Source organism: Mustela erminea, chromosome 1 (assembly GCF_009829155.1).
Source record: "Mustela erminea isolate mMusErm1 chromosome 1, mMusErm1.Pri, whole genome shotgun sequence".
Taxonomy (NCBI): Eukaryota; Metazoa; Chordata; class Mammalia; order Carnivora; family Mustelidae; genus Mustela; species Mustela erminea.
Genome location: NC_045614.1, coordinates 57,419,956 through 57,439,976, shown reverse-complemented (window position 1 = coordinate 57,439,976; position 20,021 = coordinate 57,419,956). Strand labels below are relative to the sequence as shown.

Below are 20,021 nucleotides of genomic sequence, written 5' to 3'. Positions count from 1 at the left end.
AACCCACAAACTCTGCCCACCTCCTGCCGGTATGTTTGTATAGGGGCAGGGAAACAAGGACAAAGCCATCTCACTGTGGCCTACGGCCTTCACGTGATGTCACTCAATCTCTGGCCCCCAGTTTTCTCATACACTGGGTCTCTCCTTGGGGCCACTGCGGTATTTTCCTCACCAAGAGAACCTAGTTGTGTTTGGGGCATCACTATGGCCAGATTCTCCTGTAGACAGGAGCAGCCACGTGACACAGTTCTGGCCCAGGAGATGGAGGTCCGAGTTCTGATGGGGTAGGGGTATCTCTTCCTGAACACAAAGGCAAAGCTCACTTGAAGAAAATCCTCCCCACCCTCAATCTTGCCCGTCCTTCTCAAGCCTGAATAGCAGCAGACATGAGGCCTGGGGGTGTGGCAGCCATCTTGTAACTGTGCGTCAAGAACAACAAAATGGTAAGGTGGAAAGAAAGAAAGACACAGGCTGTAGGGGCAGGCCGAACTTACTTTTCCACTTTCTGGCTGGGGGGCCTTGAGTAGATTAGTTCACTTTTCAGAGTCTCACCTCCCACCATCTGTAAAATGGAGATAACACCTCTACCTTGCACAGTTCTTGTGAGGATTCAATGGCACCATGGAGACAAATCTACCTTTTCTAGCAGGAAGTGCTATCTGGATGTTCACAGTGGCTCTTACACCAGGCTGTAGAGGACAGTTACTTTAGGGTATCACAAAGAAGAGACCCTTTATTTTTTCTCTTGGAGAACGTTCCAAGGCTGGACATGGGGCCCCAAGCCAGCCAGCCCTGCTCTTGAGCTGATCAGCTATGCAAACAGGAAGTGACTATCCAAACATTTGGAGCTGCAGGAGGCTGGCCCAGGGTGGGCCTCTTCATGGAGGCCTCTCTCCGCATTGTGGCTTCTCATCTCCCAGCTGTGAGCACCTCCGAACTCAAGGAGGAGGCCCTCCTCTAAGAGGCTAGGTTCAAAGCCTCCCTCTCTGGTTGCCCTGCCCACCAGCCTGGGCCAGACCCCTTCCTTTCCGGCTGGAGGCTGGAGGCGGACCACAGCCCCCTCAGTGGACTCCCCACTGTCTCTGGCTCTTCCCCCTCCTCCCACCTCTTTGTCACAACTGTAGCCAGGATGATTTTTTTTTTAAATGCAGATCAGTTACTGTCACCCTCTTGCTGAAAACTTCCATGCTCTCTTTGAGGGAAAGATTAAAGTCCCTCACACAAGCTTCCAGGCCCTGGAAGGCCTGGCCTCTGCCTGCCTCTCCAGTTTTCCTGCTCCAGACAGTCTGGCCTCCTTTGAGTTTCTGGAATGTGCCATGGTCCCTCCTGTCTCAGGGCTTTGCTCATAATGTTCCCATTTTCTAGAACACTCTCCCCTTCTCCCCTCCTCCTCTCCTGTGCCCATCTTGGCACATAACATCCTATCCTCAGCTCTCAGCACAAGTGTCACCTCAGGTTCTGGCTGAACCTGCAGCAAGCATGGAGAAGGTCCTGCTCTGCCCCCAGTTCATGCTGCCTGCCGCCATTTGCCCAGTCATATGCTGATCTTACACACTCTGTAGTAGCCCCTCAGAGCAGGGATTTCGGGTTGCCTTGTTCCCAGTCACCTCCCTGCCAGCCGGCATAACCTCTGCACACAGCCAGTGCCTAGTTAACATGGATATTAGACAAACAGGTGTGCCTTGTGATTCAAAACGGAGAGGGAGCTATTTATTGAGCACCTACTGTGTGCCAGGCAGGACGCTGCTGCCTCTTCACAGCCACCCTGGCCAGCAGGGACTCCAATCTGTGTTCTGCCAAAGGGGGAAACAGAAGCTCCAAGAGGGGGCAGTGACTTGCCCAAGGTCACACATCTGGCAGAGGCCCCTATGATTTGAGACTTGGTCCCATGCCCAGTTTCCTGCCTGTGTGGCTAGCACCAGGGATCATTGTACATCTGCTTCCTCATCTGTAGAATGGGGATGAGGTGGGACCCACCTCACAGGGCTGTTATGAGGCTTAGCCCAGAGCCGGGCACACAAATCAAGCGCTCAGCGACTGTGGGCTCTCATCATCATCATCGTTGTTATGTCGGTAAAAGAATAAATACAAATAATAACCATATCCTCTTGGGACCCACGAATGGGCAAGTGGAAGGCCTTTGTGCGTGAGTGGGCACGTGAACGGCTGGGTGAGTGGAAAGCCAGTGAATGAGGGCATGAATGACCAAGGACGTGGAAGAACAGCCGAGGGAGCGGAGGGACCCATGGACAGACATTGTGAACGAACAGAGGAACAGGAGATCCAGTGTGTGTGCGGGAACGATGCACACCTGGGATCTGAGAGACCCGGAGCTGACTTGGGGCACCCCGGCCGTCCCTCCTCACCCTGCCACCCCCCACCCTCCGCCCCCGGCTCACCTGTAGCGCCGCAGCTCGCCCTCCAGCCTTCGCACCCAGCGCTGTAGGCCCGGCACCTGTCGTGCCAGCGCCTCCAGCTCGCGCACCCGGCCCAGGCTGCGCAGCACCGCCTCCCGGGCCTCCTCCGCACGCCGCCGCACCTCGGCCTGGCCCTGGCGCAGCCGCGCGGCGCGGGCCTCGGCCACCGCCAGAGCGCCCCGCGCCTGACGCAGCTCCTGCGCCGCTGCTTCGGGCCCACCGCGCCCAGCCTCCTGCGCGCCCGCCTGGCTCTTCCAGAGGCCGACCTGCAGGGGACAGGGCCGCGGTTACCGCGGTGAGTGCCTCGCGTCGGCCACCGGCCTCGACCTCGGCCACCGTTCCGGCGCCCCCCATCCCCGAGCACCCGCGGTGAGCCTTTATTGTGCGCACTGCCTACCGCTCCCAGGGTGGTCTGAATTCGTGTAATCCTCGCAACCACCCAAATGAGGCAGGAGCTCTAATTATCCCCTTTTTCCTGGGTGGGGGAAACTGAGCCACAAAGCCCAGTATTCTCATCTCTGCGCGGTACCATTAATTCCTGAACTTCACGCCTCTTCTCTGCCCATCTCCTGCCTTGGTAGCATTCAACTTTCTGGGACTCCTCCGATCCCTGGAGTCGAGGAAGAATCTGACCGTGTCAAACAGGTGTTTCTGGACCTCCCTGGTGTCTGGTCAAAAGACTGTTCTTGAGGGTGGGGTTTTTGTCTATCTTGTTTACCGCTGTGTCCTCTACGCCTAAACCAGATTTGGCACACAGTAGGTGCTCTAGAAATAGCTGGAGAATGAATGATCCTGGACCATCTTACTTCGCACCACGGGAGTCATTTCCCACTCCTACACTTCACTTCTCTTGTGCTCCCAGGCCCCCAGCCCTTGCCTGTCCATAGCTGTGACTCCTGAAAGCAGCACCTCACCACCCCTCTGCATGCGCAGCCTGCCCTCTGCCACTCAGGGCTGGTGACTGGGCAATGTGCAGAGTAGGGCTAATACAAGTCAGCTCTCTCCTGATTTAGGGTCCCTTGGGACAGAGGCATTTCTTTTCCTCCTCCCACCCCTCCCACTCCCTACCCTTTGGCACAAGGCTGCTCCCAGTGCTGAGCGCAGCACTGAAGTGTTTGTTGACTGAATCTCAATGCTTGGGCTGGATCCATAATCACTCAGTGCTTCCTTTTCAGCATCCCAGAGGACTGGCCCCCACAGGTGCTCGGTGACCAGCGACTGCCTGATGAACAGTGACACCATTTTAGCACCTGCCTTGGCCATGAGGGAGGCCCATAAATATTTGCTGAACGACCCAGTGAGCTGCCAGTCTACCACATTAGGCAAGAAGCTCCTTAAGGGTGGGGACAGGGCCCTTTTCACTCCTTATTTCCTAACCAACCCCATTCCTCACCTCCAGCCTGGCACCAGGGAGAGCTCAAGATGCCTATTGAATGATTGGATGTGTGAGACGGCCCAGATTTCCCGGGAGAGTTCAGCTACTAGGTTAGAAGAGGCAAGACGAGATAGTGAGGGTGGGGCGATGGCGTGGGACGGTGATCCGGGTGGGACAGGGGTTTTGGAGGTGGGATGGGTGTGGCGACCCATTGACCCATTGACCGCAATGGGGTGGGATAAGGGGAAGTGAGCCGAAGTGGGGTGGGGCTGCCCTCTCCCCCCTTCCACTTTCTCAGAGGGTCCCTGGCTGCCCCCGCCCGCCCCTCCAGTCACGACTGCCCCCCGTCCTTCCGCGGCCGTGCACCTGCAGCGCTAGGCAGCGCGCGTCACTGCTCTGCAGCGCGGCACGCAGGTCCTCCACCAGCTCGCGCAGGCTGCTGTTCTCCTCCTCCAACCGCTCCAGGAGCTCGCCGTCCCTGCCGCCGTCGGGGCCGCGGTCCGAGGCCGGCGTGCGGGGCGTGCGGCGGCGGCGGCGCGGGCGGCGCAGGCGGATCTGCGTCTCGATGTGTTCGCTGAGAGCACCGCGGGGCAGCCGGGGCCCCGCGCGGGTGCCGAAGTAGCCGCAGAGGCGCGCGTGGAACTGGCGGAAGGTGAGCTCGGGCGGCTCCGCGCGCAGCGCCAGGCGCGCCTCCTCTTCGACATCCGCGTCCCCGTCGGTGGCCACCCCAGCGGCCGCGACCCCGGCGGTCTCGTCCCCAGGGTTTGCGTCTCCCGCGGCCGCATCCCCAGAGGCCTCCCCGGCGGCGGCCCCCTCGGCGCGCAGCCCCAGCACGGCGCAGAGAGCGCGAAAGTCAGCACGGGGCAGGCGGCCAGCGCCGCGGCAGTCCAGGTGGTGGAAGACCTCCTGCAGGTACTGGTCCAGGCCGGTGGCCAGCACCACGATCTCGTTCTCCACGCCGCGGTCCAGCCCATAGTGGTGAGCCAGGGCGCTCAGCAGCCACTGAGTGCGCCGCGCGGGTCGTCGGTACGGGTCCGCCGCCGCGCCCTCCATGCCGGCCTCCCGGCCCGGGCCGCTCCGCTCCGTCGCTGCAGCGCGTAGCTCCCCCACTCCTCCGCCCCGCAACTTCCAGGGGGCGGCCCCAGAGTTCTTCAAAAGGAGGGGCTTAGCGGTCGCGGTCTGGTTGGAGCGGCGCGGAGGGCGGTGTCCAGCCGCTGCTGGCTTGGCGGGGCGTGTGTGTTTACTCGGCTTGGTTTGGAGGAGGCTGGGGCAGGGGACCTGATCCCTCTCTCTGTGTCGCTTCTCCGGGTGATCCCCGCTTTCTTCTCCCCTCGTCACTCCCGGGGCGTTCCTGGAGTTTCCTTTCCCCCTCCTACTCCCGACTCTGTCGGCGTTCCGCTCCCGCACCTTCTGTCTCACCCGCCTTGCGCTGAGAGTTTGGCCCTGGGACCCGCGCGAGGCGTGGGCGCAAGATAGGAAGTCCGGGAGGCCTGGGAGGGTAGCTGCCAGCTCCAGTTTTGTTGGGGGCGTGTCCCCCGTGCCCACGTGTCACTCCACTTCTCCTGGGAAAGTCTTCCGAGGGTAGCCCCGCGAGCTGCCTCTAACCGCCCTCTCCCCGCGCAGGTGCGGAGAAGCCACTCTCCCTTTATGTTCAGATACAGGGTTCCCAGATTCACGTGTCTCTCCACGGTAGATGGTGCCGAGGCTCACGCAGTAAACTAGAGCAGAGAGACAGGGTTGGAGAAGTTAAGTGGACTGCTTTGGGGACATCCCGCTGGTAAGAAGTCGATCTGAGATGGACCCTCCTTCTCTAATCTCAGTGTGTGTTTGGTGGGGTGTTGGGGTGGGGGAGGCGGGGATAGAAAAGTGGTTTCCAGCCTTCCTCTTTGTGCCCGTGGATGGTGAGTTGGCGAAGCAATCTGAGTTCCGTCTCTGAGCTGGGGTTATGCTAACAGGGCTGTTTGGCCAACGTTTTCTCTGGTGCCTTACAGCACATTTCTGGAAGGTGGAAGAAAAGCCACCTTCTCAGGGGAGACCTAGGCTGTTTTTCCTTTCTCTTTCACGAGGTGTCCTGCACCTATTACCTGCACTGGGACCGGTTATCCAGCCACACTGCAGCCAGAGGCAGGCTTTATTGAACCGTCCTTGGCTGTAAGAAGGGCAGAATCTGGCTTTCTGTATAACTCTAGGAATTTAAATGCTAAATCCTGGAATTTGAAAAGGCACTAAAATTCTGTCTCCTGGGCTGCAGTATCCCAGAATTGGCTTTTTATTTTTTTTATTTTTTAATATATTTTTTTAAAGATTTTATTTATTTATTTGACAGAGAGAAATCACAAGTAGGTGGAGAGGCAGGTAAAGAGAGAGAGAGAAGGAAGCAGGCTCCCTGCTGAGCAGAGAGCCCGATGCGGGACTCGATCCCAGGACCCTGAGATCATGACCTGAGCCGAAGGCAGCGGCTTAACCCACTGAGCCACCCAGGCGCTTTTTGGCAAATCCTTCCTCATTCTTGTAGATTTTGCCCAAGGGAACGGGTTAGGTGCTTCACCCCAGCCATTTTGGACATAATTTTTTTTAATTATAAAAGCAATAGCATTTTGACAAAACGTTGCACTTCAATTTCACTTCTTGGCTCCTGTCTTAGGAAAAGACACGTGCACAGGATGTTCACTGTATCATTGTTTATAATATCAACAAACTAGAGACAACCTGGTACTCATCAGTGCATCAGCCAGGATGAATCACCGAAAAGGGATGAGTGAAATAAGCAAGTTGCAGCCTCTTCTGTACCATGTTATGACCTCCGTAACAATAACAACAAAACCACACCAAAGGGTATTAAATATTTTCCATAAGGACATGCGTACGTAACTGCATAGAAAAAGATGGAAGCAGGGGCGCCTGAGTGTCTCGGTTGTTTAAGTTCTTTGGCTCAGGTCATGATCTGGGGGTCCTAGGATCTAGCCCTCTCCCCCATACACACACCTGCCGTGGGGCTCCTTGCTCAGTGGGGAGTCTGCTTCTCTCTCTGCCTCTGCCCCCCCCTCCTCACGTTCTCTCTCTAAATAAATAAAACCTTTTAAAAAATTAAAAGAAAAAGAAAAAGATGGAGGGATTCAAAACTGACACAGCGGTTATTTCTGGAGATCAAAAATGCTTAGACTTTGGGGCACCTGGGTGGCTCAGTGGGTTAAGCCGCTGCCTTTGGCTCAGGTCATGATCTCAGGGTCCTGGAATCGAGTCCCACATTGGGCTCTCTGCTCAGCAGGGAGCCTGCTTCCTCCTCTCTCTCTCTCTGCCTGCCTCTCTGCCTATTTGTGATCTCTCTCTGTCAAATAAATAATAAAATCTTTAAAAAAAAAAAGAATGCTTAGACTTTGCTGTAACATTTCTCTTTTTGCCAAGGTGATTTCTTTCTTTGGGGGAGGACACACCTTATTTACCATTTACATACCATAAAATTCATCCACTGAAGGGTGTAAATCAATGCTTTTGGTATGTTTCTGAAACCTAGCCACGATCTAACTTCATAAAGTTCTCATCACTCATTTCCCAAAACCGTTGCACTGGTTAGCTCATTTTCTCCTTCACCTTTCCCCCAGCCTCCCGCGCTAGGCAACCACCATTCTCTGTTTCTATGGATTTGTCTATTCTGGACATTTTGTATAGATCGAATCATATAATATGTGACTGGCTCCTTTCTGAAAACACTAACAGTAATGTTTTCAAGGTTCACCCACCCTGTAGCGTATATCATTACGTCCTTCCTTTTTATGGCAGAGCAATATTCCATTGTGCAGCTAGACCATGTTTTTGCTTCTCTGTTCATCAGCTGATGGACATCGGGGTTGTTCCCACCTTTTGGCAGTTCTCCATAGTGCTGCCGGGAACATGCGTGTGCGTGTTTTTGCATGGACGTGTTTTCATTTGTCTTGCGTGTAGACCCAGGAGTGAGACCTTTGCTTGGAGGCTAGTTTTATGCTTTAATTTTTGAGGAACTGCCAAACTGTTTTTCATGATGGCTGCACCATTTACCTTCCCAGCAGCCGTGTTTTCATGTGTTCCCTGACGGGTTAAGCAACACAGATGTTGGACGCCTGGGTGGCTCAGTCGTTACGTGTCTGCCTTCAGCTTGGGTCATGATCCCAGAGTCCTGGGATCAAGCCCCACATTGGGCTCCCTGCTTGGCAGGAAGCCTGCTGCTCCCTCTTCCACTCCCTCCTGCTTGTGTTCCTGCTCTCACTGTGTCTCTCTCTGTCAAATAAGTTTTTTTTTTAAATCTTAAAAAAAAAAGGTCACACGGCTGTTCTCAGTCCTCCGTCTCATCTCACTGGGCCCCTGGCCTTCCTCAGCAAGTTCCTGCCATCTTCCATTCCTCTCTGTGTTTACACCCCTGACCCAAGGTGTCAGGCTGTCCCTCACTACACATCCTGAATCCCACTCCCCCGCCCCACTCCCCGTGGGCCACCCTGAGCCAACCCCCCAGTGTCTCTCACCTGTATTCTTGCAGCAGTCTCCCCCAAGAACTGCCTGTGGACTCCTATGGCCTGTTCTCCACAGCTGGAGGATCCCCTCCTCTCTGCTCAGGAACCCCTAATGCTTTCCCTGTCCCAGGGACTGAAGGCAAAGTGCTCACGGACCACCCCAGCCTCCCCCTCATCTCCTGCCATTGCTGCCCCCCCACCTCCTCCCTGTTCTTCTAACTCACTTCAGGGGATTTGCAGCTCCCTCCCCCAGATGTTTACCTCCTCAGGCCATCACCTCCTCAGTGAGGGCTTTGGTGACCCCAAAAGACTCTGTCTTCCTGTGTGTGCTGTCTGTCTCCCTGTGTCGAACTCGCAGTCAGCCATGACGGTAGCAGTCCTCGTCTGTTCCCCTGGACCAGTGTGTGGCACATTGAAAGGATTCAAGTAGTCTCCAGCTTCCTTCTCAGTGGCCTCCCTGGTTGCCCTTGGGAATGGTGGTGTGTGTAGCCTTCCACGTATTTTTCTTTGCCTACAGATGATACGTATATTTTTTATTTGAATTATTTAATATGCATATTTTTTCAAGGCAGCTATTACGCCTTGGTCTGTGGCCTCACATGAGATGTGAGCTTCCCAAGGCCAGGAACCTGGGGCCCTTCTGTCCCTGCAGGGGCCTGGCACAGCATAGGCACTAATAATCTTGGTTTGCATGAACACACGGTTGTTGGTGTAAACTCACTGCATCAAATGGGAAGATGGCCTCTAGTTGGCCTTGGGGGGACTGGGTGTCTTTGATCCAGCGATGATGTTGGAATCAGGGAGACTCGAGAGGCTGGTAGTTGATTGGACTCCCAGCGGGACTGTAGAAGCTTCTAGGCCTGGAGCCCCATGGCCTGTGTACATTTAGGACAGGACTCTGGAACTTGGCTCTGGACCTCTCAGTTGTTTCTGTGCAGTTGAATCTGATTTGATTTCATGAGTGCTGAGAGCCCCCAACGCCGCCAGACTGCGGCCCTCCCCCCACCCCCGACAGTGCTGCAGCTGGGGACTGCTTTTGGAGGCCAGGGAATCCTTTGAAAAGTAACGTTCCTGGGCCAGTCAACATTGAAAAGAAAGCCTTGAAATATCTTGCCCTGGAGCGTTGCCTGGGCCTCTGCTCCCACCCACATTACCCCCGCCCGCCGGCTCAGCGGGGGGCCAGGGAAGTCAGGGTGGATAATGGGGCGCTGTCAGGCCTGTCTGTCTGCGGGGCAGTGTTACCAGGCGCCTCTGAAATCATTCCGGTCGGACCCACAAGGTTTTTGTTGAAGGCTGGAAGTGAGCAAACTTAGAGGTCTCCTGGGCTCTTTTGTCTGAGCCGGGGGGTGGGGTGGGGGTGGCTGGGGGAGGGTGGTGTGGGGGGATGGGTGTGTGTCTGGTCTGCGTTGGGGAGAGCAGAAGCCCGGGCAAAGAGATGATTTTCTGAAGTCAGTTCTCTATTGTCTGAGCCATTTCAAAAAGAATATTGTTTAAAGTGTCTTTAAGTAGCCCAGAAAAAAACGCTAATTTTTTTTTAATGAATCGTCACCAGGAGAGGGGACCCCCCCCCCCATACTTCTGCTCTATTTGCTTCCAGGTGTTTTCCATGCACTTGGGCATGAAAGAACTTCCCCTGGAGTGGTGTTTACATGACCGTATACATCTGTCAAAGCACTTAAAAAGGACGAATTTTACAGGATGTGAACTGAAGCTCATTAAGCTGAACATAAAGAAACATGGTTGAAATGCTGTTGCGGGGATCTTTCTTTGTCAACCGTACCTCCTAAACAGCCTTGCCATCATGCATAATCCTTCGCAAATGTTCTCCAGCACCATTGGTTTCCCTCTGACCGCTGAGTGGTGAGGTGCCTCATTGTCCCCCAGGGAGGCTTTTCAAGGTGTTTGCAGTTTTTCTCCATGAAAACAACACCGTGAGCTGTTGACTCTGCGTCCCCAGTGATTACTACAGGGCCAGGGAGTTGGAACCTTTCATGAGCTCTTGATACTGTCAAACTGTTTTTCAGAAAGCTTTTGTCATTCTGTGCAGTCCCCTGGAGTGTCTGGGAATGTCTGTGAGCCATCGTTTTTTTTTCAGTGACAAAGCTTTTATATTTTCAGGAGTCTTGGTTAGTAGATCTGCACCAAGTTTTACTTCTGTTAAAAATCAGACTGAACGATACAAAAATTTGTTAGATACAACACAAAGTGAATGGTCCAAGAAAGAAAGAAAAAATCAGTAAACGGGACCTCATCAAAATTCAAAACTTCTGCATTTCGGACAGCGGTAGTAAAGACACCGTTAAGGAGACAGGACCAGCGAGGGACCAGGAGAAAATATTTGCAGAACACAGATCCCATGAAGGACTTGCATTCAAACTTTACAAACAACTCCTATAGCTCAGAAAGAAGAAACACAACCCAATCGAAAAGGGGGCAAGAGACAGGAACAAACATTTTACCAAAGAGGATATGTGGCTGGCCAGTAAGTCCATGAAAAGATCTCAGTATCACTAGTCATTAGGGAAATACAAAATAAAAGCACAGTGTGATACTATTTCACACTCATGAGAATTCATGGGAAGTTACATTGACAAGAAGTGGTTTCCGGAGAGGGTGGAGAGACAGCAGTGTTCATACTATGATGGTGGGAACAAGAGATGCGGCAGCCACTTTGGAAACACAGTTTGGCAGTTTCTCCAAAAAGAGAAAGCATGAAACTGCTGATGTGGAAATACTGGGGTTTGGGAGCAAATGGTCAGGAAAGAATTCTTGAGACGTCTTTGGTGCAAAAAGGTAGGTTTTATTAAAGCGCGGGACAGGACCGGTGGGCAGGAAGAACTGCGTTAGGTTGTGCAATGTGACTGATCATATACTTCCAAATTGGGGGGGGTGGTTAGGGACAGCATAAGTCTCTAGGGAATTTTGGAAACAAGGTTTTCAGGACCTTGAAGGGCCAGCTGTTGCTAGGAAAGGTTATTTATTACAGTCTAGTAAATCCTTAGTCATGAGACCCTTCAGATGTATATTGGTGAGTCACGTGCTTGGAGGATGATTGCCAATATATATCTTGGTTTGGGGAGGTAGAGATAAAAGAAGTTTCCAAGGAATTTTTTAAAGTCTTTTTAAAAAAAATTAATATATAACATATTGTTTGTTTCAGGGGTACAGATCTGTGATTCTTCAGTCTTAGGGAACACCCAGTGTTCACAACACATACCCTCCCCAATGTCCATCACCCAGCTATCCTGCCCCCCCATCCCTCCTCCCATTCAGCAACTCTCAGTTGATTTCCTATGATTAAAATCTCTTATGGTTTGTCTCCCTCTCTGGTTTTGTCTTGTTTCATTTTTTTCTTCTCTTCCCCTATGATTCTCTGCCTTGTTTCTTAAATTACTCATATCAGTGAGATCATATGATAATTGTCTTTCTCTGATTGACTTATTTCGCTTAGCATAGTACCCTCTAGTTCCATCCATGTCGTTGCAAATGGCTATTCATTTTTTGATGGCTGCATAGTATTCCATTGTGTGTGTGTGCGTGTGTGTGTGTGTGTGTATATGTGTATATATATATATATACACATATACACACACACACACACATATATATATCACATCTTCTTTATCCATTCATCTGTCGATGGACATCAAGGTTCTTTCCATAGTTTGGCTATCATGGACATTGCTGCTATAAACTCTGAGGTGCACATACCCCTTCGGATCACTAGTTCTGTATCTTTGGGGTAAATACCCAGTAGTGCAATTGTTGGGTCATAGGGTAGCTCTATTTTTCAACTTTTTGAGGAACCTCCATAGTGTTTTCCAGAGTGGCTATACCAGCTTGCATCCCCACCAACAGTGTAGGAGGGTTCCCATTTCTCTGCATCCTTGCCAATTCCTGTCGTTTCCTGACTTGTTAATTTTAGCCATTCTGACTGGTGTGAGATGGTATCTCACTGTGGTTTTGATTTGTATTTCCCTGACACCTAGTGATGTGAGCACTTTTTCATGTGTCTGTTGGCCACTGGTTGTCTTCTTTGCAGAAATGTCTGTTCGTGTCTTCGGCCCATTTCTTGATTGGATTATTTGTTCTTTGGATGTTGAGTTTAGTAAGTTCTTTATAGATTTTAGATACTAATCCTTTATCTGATATGTCATTTGTAAATATCTTCTCCCATTCTGTCAGTTTTCTTTTGGTTTGGTTGACTGCCAAAGGAATTTTTATACGTAAAATCAGAGTTACAGAATCCTAGAGGTCTGGCTGATGTTAAGCTAAGGTTGCCTTTTGCCTCTAGCAAAGTATTAACAACAAGGCAGTTGAGTTCCTAGAGGAAGGTCACTCTGCCTATCTCAAAGACTTGTCAGTGAACTGCAAGTAGTAAGGAAATTGAGTTCTTTTTGTTTAGCCTTTGTAACCTACATCACTACCACATGACCCAACTATTTTATTCCAAGTATACCCAAGAGAAGTGAATACATCTGTCCATGCAGTGAACACTCTGTTCATGCAGAGACATTTCTGGCTGTGTTCATGACAGCATTTTTCATAAATGCCTAAATGTTCAACTTCAGTGACTATTAACCGATGAACGGATGGACAAAAATGTGGTATATCGCATGATGGAACATTATTCAGCCACAAAAAGGAATGAAGGATTGATTAATGCCAGAGCATGAATGAACTTCAAAAATATTCTGCTAAGCAAAAGAAGCCAGTTGTAAAGCCAAGCCACGTGTCATATGATGCCATCTATATGCAATTTCTAGAAAAGTCACATTTAAAAAATTCATTTATGTATGTATTTTTTTGGTTTATGGAAAGAATGGTCTTTTTTTTTTTTATGATTTTACTTATTTGACAGAAAGGGACAGCGAGAGAGGGAACACAAGCACAGGGAGTGGGAGAGGAAGAAGCCGGCTTCCCACCAAGTGGGGAGCCCAATGCAGGGCTTGATCCCAGGACCCTGGGATCATGAACTAAGCCAAAGACAGCCGCTTAACGACTGAGCCACCCAGATGCCCCAAAAGTCACATTTGTAGGGATAAGAAGTAGATTAGTGGTGGCCTGGGGCTGGGGCTCAGGACAGAGATTAATTGTAAATGTGCATGAAGGGTCTTACTGGGAAAATGAAAATGTTCCAGAACTTATTTATGGTGATGATTTCATCACTTGTTAAGGTTACTTAAAATCATCAAATTCTATACTTGTAATGGGTGAATTTTTTAATATAAAATATACCCCAATAGAGCTATTAAAAAGTGGTATTAGAGATGACAAGGAGAAGATGGGTACAGCTGTTCCCCAAATAGGCACCCAACTGCCAGAGGCTTGGGAGAACTTCTAAAAGGCCTCTGGGAGCCCCTGGAAGCTCTGGAGCTCCCCTATCCTGAGAGAAAGAAGGATGCCATCACTGATTGCCTACGGATTGCTCCCATCCAAGGGCTGCCTCTCTGTAATGTGGCTCTGCCCTTCCTCCTATCCAGACATGGAGTCGGTTCTTTATCTTCTTGACTCTTGGCTGGCCCTCGTGACTTGCTGTGGTCAATGGATACGGCAGAAGTGACACGGCGCCATTTCAAAGCCAAGGTCTCAAGAGGCTTTGTAGTTTACACCTTTGCTTCCTTGGACCCCTGCCCTGAGAATGTCTTCTGAGGAAGCTAGTCCAGCCTGATGGAGCAGGAAATGTGACGTGGTTGGGAAGGGAGAATTGAGGGGGTCCCCAGCCAAGGTCACCAACTGCGAGACTCATGAGGGCATCTTGGACCTTCCAGCCCTATTGATAGAGAATGATACACCCCCAGGCCCCACCAGTGAATATTCACCCAGCAGATCCATAGAACTGGAAAAAACAAAGTGGCTGTTGTTTTATGCCATTAGTTTTGGGATGCTTTGTTATGCAGCAATAGGCAACCTGAACACATACCCTTTTTTCTATGCCTTGACTTTGCCTGTCCTGAAGCCATCTTGGTTGAGGTGAGGTTGTGGACCCACCTCTTACACCAGAATACCAGATGGCACACCTTTTTCCTCATTCCTTCCTGTGACCTCTGGGGACACCATTTCTCTCAGGGCAGTGGTTCTAAACCTTGGCTGTGCGACAGAATCTTGGTGGAGGTGACTTTGAAAAATATGGGTTCTGTTCCAGTCATTTATTGTACAACAAATCATCCTGAACCTTAGTGGCTTAAGACAACAGTAATTTACTCTGGTCATAAATCTGCGGTTTGGAGATGGCTTGGTGCTAAGAGCTGTTTTCTGCTATACACAGTATCAGTGGGGGTGGCTCAAAGGCTGGGAGCTGGGATTATCTGAAGCCTGGCACACTGGTGTGTCTGGTGATTGAGGCTGGGGGTCAGTTGGGAACTGTTGGCAGGAGTATCTACATGTGGACTTAACATGTGGCTGCTTGGGCTTCCTCATAACATAGTGGCTGAATCTTTTTCCCCCCCCAATATTTTTATTTATTTATTTGACAGAGTGACAGAGAGAGAGGGAACACAAGCAGGGGGAGTGGGAGAGGGAGAAGCAGGCTTCCCACTGAGCAGGGAGCCTGATGCAGGGGCTCGATCCCAGGACTCTGGGATCATGACCTGAGCTGAAGGCAGATGCTTAACAACTGAGCCACCCAGGCACCCCACATAATGGCTGAATTCTTAGAATGAGGTCCCCAAAAAAACAAGGCACATGGTACAAGTTACATGGAGTTTGTTCAAGCTAGTCTCATGGTGTCACTTCTGCCATACTGTATTGTCTGAGATGATCACAGACATCTCTCTGGGTTCAAGAGGGGAAGAGCCTAGACCCATTACTGGATGGGAGGAGTGCCAACGTCACTCTGTAAGAAGAACTTGTGGGAGGAAATCTATTGAGGTGGTTATCTTTGGAAAATACAATCTGTTCCTGGAGAATCAGTGCTGAAGGTCTGGAGTGAAGCCTCAGGATTAAAATTTCCATGTTCCTGGGTGATTCTGAAGCATATCTAGGACCAGACAATGGGCCCTTGTCTAAGACCTAAGGTCCCTCAATCCTGAGCTCAGAGCTGTCCCCGTTGGAGACATTGCAGAGATTGGCTGCTGCCCTGGGTTATAGTGTGACCAAGGACCCTTTGGAGGGAAACCAGCCTCAGGCCAGCAGGGGGGACTCAAGGAGCAAGAGGCCTGCTCTTGTGCAGGGGTGGGTGTGTCCCTAACCTGCCCTTATTTATTAACCTGCCCAGACTGATTCAACCTGAGGAATGTTGGAGAGTACCAGCTGATGGGCAGTATTTTAGGAGGGGCTTCCCTCAGCCCCTGGGAGTAGTCTAGGGAGGAAGGAGGTGGGAGGCAGGGGACCTGGGTTCCTGTTCCAGCTCTGCTACAATTTTGCTCTTTAGACTTGGGTAGGTGATATCTCCCCTCAGAGCCTCAGTTTCCCCAAGCTCCCATTCTCCTAAATGACCTGTGTGAAGTGGAGCTGCTCTCCCTTAACAGAAAACCTAATGTGGCTCCCCATTGCCCATAGTCTTGGAGCCCTGCCTGCCCTTCACACCTGTGTACCAGGGGCCCTGCCCACCACTCCAGCCTCATCATCCCTTACTTGAACTTGTCATGCAGGCTCCCCTCTGAGCTTTTGTATATGCTGTTCCCTCTGCCTGTAATATTTTCTCTTGCTTTCACTGCCTGGCAAACCCTAATGTTTAGCTTTTGTCACCTCCTCCATGAAGCCTGCCCCTGCCTCCTTCTGCTAGTTACCTCCGAGGTGTGTCCCTGCACCCTAGCGCCTTGGGTATTCTGTGATCTACATTGGGAGCAACAGCTAGCCTTCTCTCAGCTGGGGGGATTGGTGGGAAGGGTGTTTGCAGACCAGAACAGCTTTTGGAATTAGTCTGGATTTCAGTCCAGTGCTGCTGCCACATACTCGCCTGTGTGTGACCTCAAGCAGGTTGCCCCACCAATCTAAGCCTCAGTTTTCTCATCTCTGAGTTGGGGATCATGATCGCTAGACAGAATTCTCAAGATATTTTAAGGACATCAGCGACAGAAGCAGAGTCCGTGTGAAAGAGGTTTGAGGTGGGGTAGTTTTTAGAGTTTTCAGAGCCCATTGTTTCCATTGCCTTTATCGAGGAATGGGAAGTGGGGGCTGATGGCCCTATAGCGGAAGCAGAAATCCCTGTTCCCTGTACTGTAGGGAAGGGCTAGGCGTGTAATAGGGGCGCACATTCAGAGCAGGAGTTCTTCAAAGATTGAATGAATGAGTGGATGAATGAGTGCGTGAATCAAAGGAGGCAACTAGTTTCTGAATTTGGATACACCTTTTTGCCACACCCGCTCTGTGCAAGGGTCGACCCGCGGCCGAGGCGGGAAGTCCCGCCCCCAGGAGTCCTGCCCGTCTCCTAGCAACGGTCAAACATAATTGGCTCAGCCGAGGCCCGCGGGCCTTCTTGCCCGCGTCCGCGAGACTGCGTCCTTGGAGCCTTCTCGCCTAGCGGCCGTGACGCCCAGGCTGCTGCCCAGCGCAACCCCTCTCAGGTACCGAAGGTCCCTCTCCTCCTGCCGCCACAGCTGGGCACCCCCTTCTAAACAAAACGTTAGCCGGCCTTCCTCCTCCACGGACCCTGAGCTTGTGCCCCGAACCCAGCACTCAGGGCCCATTCGTGCCTTGCCTCGGGGGTTCTCGCCCTCTCTGACCTCACCAGACCCTTGCACGCGCTGTCCTCTTGCCCGGCTCGCCTGTCCCTACATTGCAAACTCATCCGTGCTTTGGCCCTGCTCTCACCCCGACGCTTCTCCTAGTGGAAACACAGGGTTCTCTCCCAGCTTTGCGGTCCTTGGGTAACTGACCTGGAGCAGGCGTTCTGGAAGTGCCGGTGACTGACTTGTGAAAGGAGAAGCAGCCCGGGCTGCGGGGGGATAGAGACTCAAGCCGGAGAAGCTGAGGTTGCTTGTTTTCCCGATCACTGCAAGCTACTATTCTCTGTGGTTCATTGTTGAGTGCCTACTGCATGCCAGGCCTTGGCCGTTCGACCCAGGACAGGACAGGGATGGGAAGGGGGGGAAGGTGGGTCATCCTGAAAGAGGCAGGGCTTCCCTCCTGGGGACAGAAGGAGATGACAGAAGCGCCTTTATTTTCTTGCAGCCAGGAGTGCCACGCCCGTGGGTGCTCAGCAGAATGTCGCTGAATGCCTGGGAGTGGGAGGATGAGGACCCGGTGAGCATGGGGCCCTTGTCCTCCATGGCCAGCTTTTACCAGTCTGGGAGTGAGTGTGATGTGCAGGAGTACCTGAAGGTCAAAGCCCAAGCCCAGGAATCAGACTCTGAGCACCCGTGCAGCAGCGAGTCCTCATTTGGGCTTGCTAGCACCCTCGACTCCGATGTGCCCCAGGCTGTCCCCTGCAAGTTCATCATCTCACTGGCCTTCCCAGTGAGCACTGGTAAGTGCTGGAGCAGAATCCCAACACCCTCTGCAAAAAGGGGTGCGCCCATGACCTTCCCTCAGAAGTCTGGGGCACCTGAGCTCCCTCCACTGGCTTCCCCAAGTGAGGTGTCCAATGCCAAGAGCCGAAGTCAGGAAGGAAACTGCAATTTTAGGGACCTGCTGTGGGCCCGGCCAGTAGATGATTAAAGAGGCTTCCCGTGCTTAATCCTCTCAACACTAAAAAGCAAGTGGTACTGTTTCTGCTTTTTGCAGGTGAATGCATGAGGAAGAGATTACAGAATTGGTTCACATAAGCTGCCTTTGCGTCACCAGATTCCTTGTTTAAGTTCTCAGATGTATTGAATGAAAATCTCCGAGTGTTTGGATATATCGATTATCTGTTGCCCCCCCCCCCAAATTCTGCATAACAAACCCAAACAACTCCCCAAGTCAGGGGCTCCAAACAGGAATCCCTTGTTCTCCTGGATGAGCAGGTCAGCGGATCCAGGCTAGGTTTCCCTCGGTGGCTCTGTTCTGCTCCCCATGTTTCTCATCCTCCTCTGGGACATGTGGCTTAGCCAGACACAGTCTTGCTGTGGAAGGGCAGAGACACCTGGGAGGGGAAGCCCAGACATCCAAGAACTCTTCTGGCCTTCGGGTACCTCCCACCTGCTCACATTTTGACAAAGCAAGTCCCATGGTTGGACCCCTAAGATCAGGGGCAGAGAAAAGAACTCCACCTCGATATACATTTTTTTTTTTTTTTTTTTGGTCTACTTGCACTACACCCTGAAGATTAATTTCAGCTTCTTGTAGTTCTATTCATTCTTGCCTCTTTGGTTAGACACATAGTATGTTTAGAATTGACCTGTCTTATTGGTGACTTGAACTCTTTACTGCCAAGACCGGGGGAGTAGGCAAAGCGCCACAGGTGAAAAATGTAAGGAGGCACATGCTCTCAGCATCACGCAGTGAATTTCTGCCCTCTGTTACTCCACTGGCTAGGGGGCCCGGACCTGCCTCTCAGCCCCCCAGGCGGGGCAAGCAGCACGCGGGTGGGCGGCCTCCCATAGCATCAGGCTCTTTCTTGTTTCCAGGGAACGGTGGAGATGGATGTGCTTTCCCATGTGAGGTTCAGCCAAGACTCATTAAATCCATGTCTTCTAGGTTATAAAGGAAAATATACAGGTTTGATGGAAAAACACAAGAAACACCCTAAAATGGACAAACCTGCTGCAAAGTTTCGCCGTTACTACCACATTGAGTATTTCCTTCTGCCAGATGATGCGGAGCCTAGAAAGGTTGACATGGTGCTGTTTCCCCTGGTGGCCAAAGTGTTCCTGGACTCGGGAGTAAAGGTGTGTGTGTGTGTGTGTATGTACCTTGCATAGAGTCTGCTATGGCGGAAAGTGCACTTGCTTCCCCTTGGAGCTTGCTAGAAATGCAGGATATCATGTTCCACCCCAGACCTACTGAATGAGAGTCCACGCCGACCTAATAATATCCATTACCAGACTTTCTATTTAGATATCTTTTTCTAGTCATTTCTTTGGTGTTTTGAAACTTTTTGCCGCTCTTTTGATTTCCTTCTCTGCGTGAGTACCCCGTGTGTCAAGCACACCTGCCTGCTAGGACACACACACATACACACACCCCTACACCTGCCTGCCTGTGGCCCAACTCTGGCTCAGTGCTTGGAAGTCACTGGAAAGGGAAGGATGGGCAAAGGTAATTGCTTTGACTCTGTCTTTTTTCCGATAAACCCAGAAGTGTGACAGGGCCCCCACCAGGACACCGATCTCCTGACGTGCGGTGGGAGATGGGGAGCGCCAGGCCCAGAAGGCAGACAGGTGGAGAGCAGTGCCCTGGAGGGCAAGGCCAGTGGGGGTGGGTAACCTCAGGCTGCTAAGCCCCCCCAGTCCTGCACACTTAAAGCCTCTTGGTGTTCTTTTATACAGACAGTGAGGCCGTGGCATGAAGGGGACAAAGTCTGGGTGTCATGGACCCAAACTTTTAACATCAATGTGACAAAGGAATTACTCAAGAAAATAAATTTTCACAAAATAACCTTGAAGGTCTGGGACGCAAAGGACAAGGTTTCAAGAAAAGTCCGGTATTACCGGTTAAAGAATACTGGGTATTCCGAAGATACGGGAACTTTCGGTAAGTTGGGTGTCCGTTTTATTTGAAACACTTCTTTTTTTTTTTTAATATTTTATTTACTTATTTGAGAGAGAGACAGTGAGAGAGAGTATGAGTGAGGAGGTCAGAGAGAGAAGCAGACTCCCCGTGGAGCTGGGAGCTCGATGCGGGACTTGATCTTGGGACTCCAGGATCATGACCTGAGCTGAA

At 51.5% G+C, this 20,021-nt stretch overlaps 2 protein-coding genes across 6 annotated transcripts in view; one reads left to right on the top strand and one right to left on the bottom strand.

Annotated features, from left to right (window-relative positions):
- EFCC1 (EF-hand and coiled-coil domain containing 1) overlaps positions 1 to 5,340 on the bottom strand; it is a gene marked incomplete at its 5' end in the record, with an annotated part of 40,929 nt that extends 35,589 nt beyond the window's left edge. Inside the window, 2 exons of the mRNA XM_032341138.1 lie at positions 2,400 to 2,683; positions 4,159 to 5,340. Of these exons, the coding sequence (XP_032197029.1) occupies positions 2,400 to 2,683; positions 4,159 to 5,340 (1,466 nt within the window). The remainder of the gene's footprint in view (positions 1 to 2,399; positions 2,684 to 4,158) is intronic.
- Positions 5,341 to 16,591: 11,251 nt separating this feature from the next.
- Positions 16,592 to 20,021, top strand: part of CFAP92 (cilia and flagella associated protein 92 (putative)) — a 67,054-nt gene continuing 63,624 nt past the window's right edge. For 3 of the 5 annotated variants that reach the window (XM_032333625.1, XM_032333453.1, XM_032333374.1), the window contains exons 1-4: positions 16,593 to 16,783; positions 17,391 to 17,685; positions 18,837 to 19,027; positions 19,628 to 19,832. In XM_032333625.1, coding sequence (XP_032189516.1) covers positions 17,424 to 17,685; positions 18,837 to 19,027; positions 19,628 to 19,832 — 658 coding nt within the window. In that variant the 5' untranslated portion in view covers positions 16,593 to 16,783; positions 17,391 to 17,423. Of the gene's footprint in view, positions 16,784 to 17,390; positions 17,686 to 18,836; positions 19,028 to 19,627; positions 19,833 to 20,021 lie in introns of those variants that run through there. The other 2 variants (XM_032333536.1, XM_032333718.1) reach the window with 2 other exon arrangements.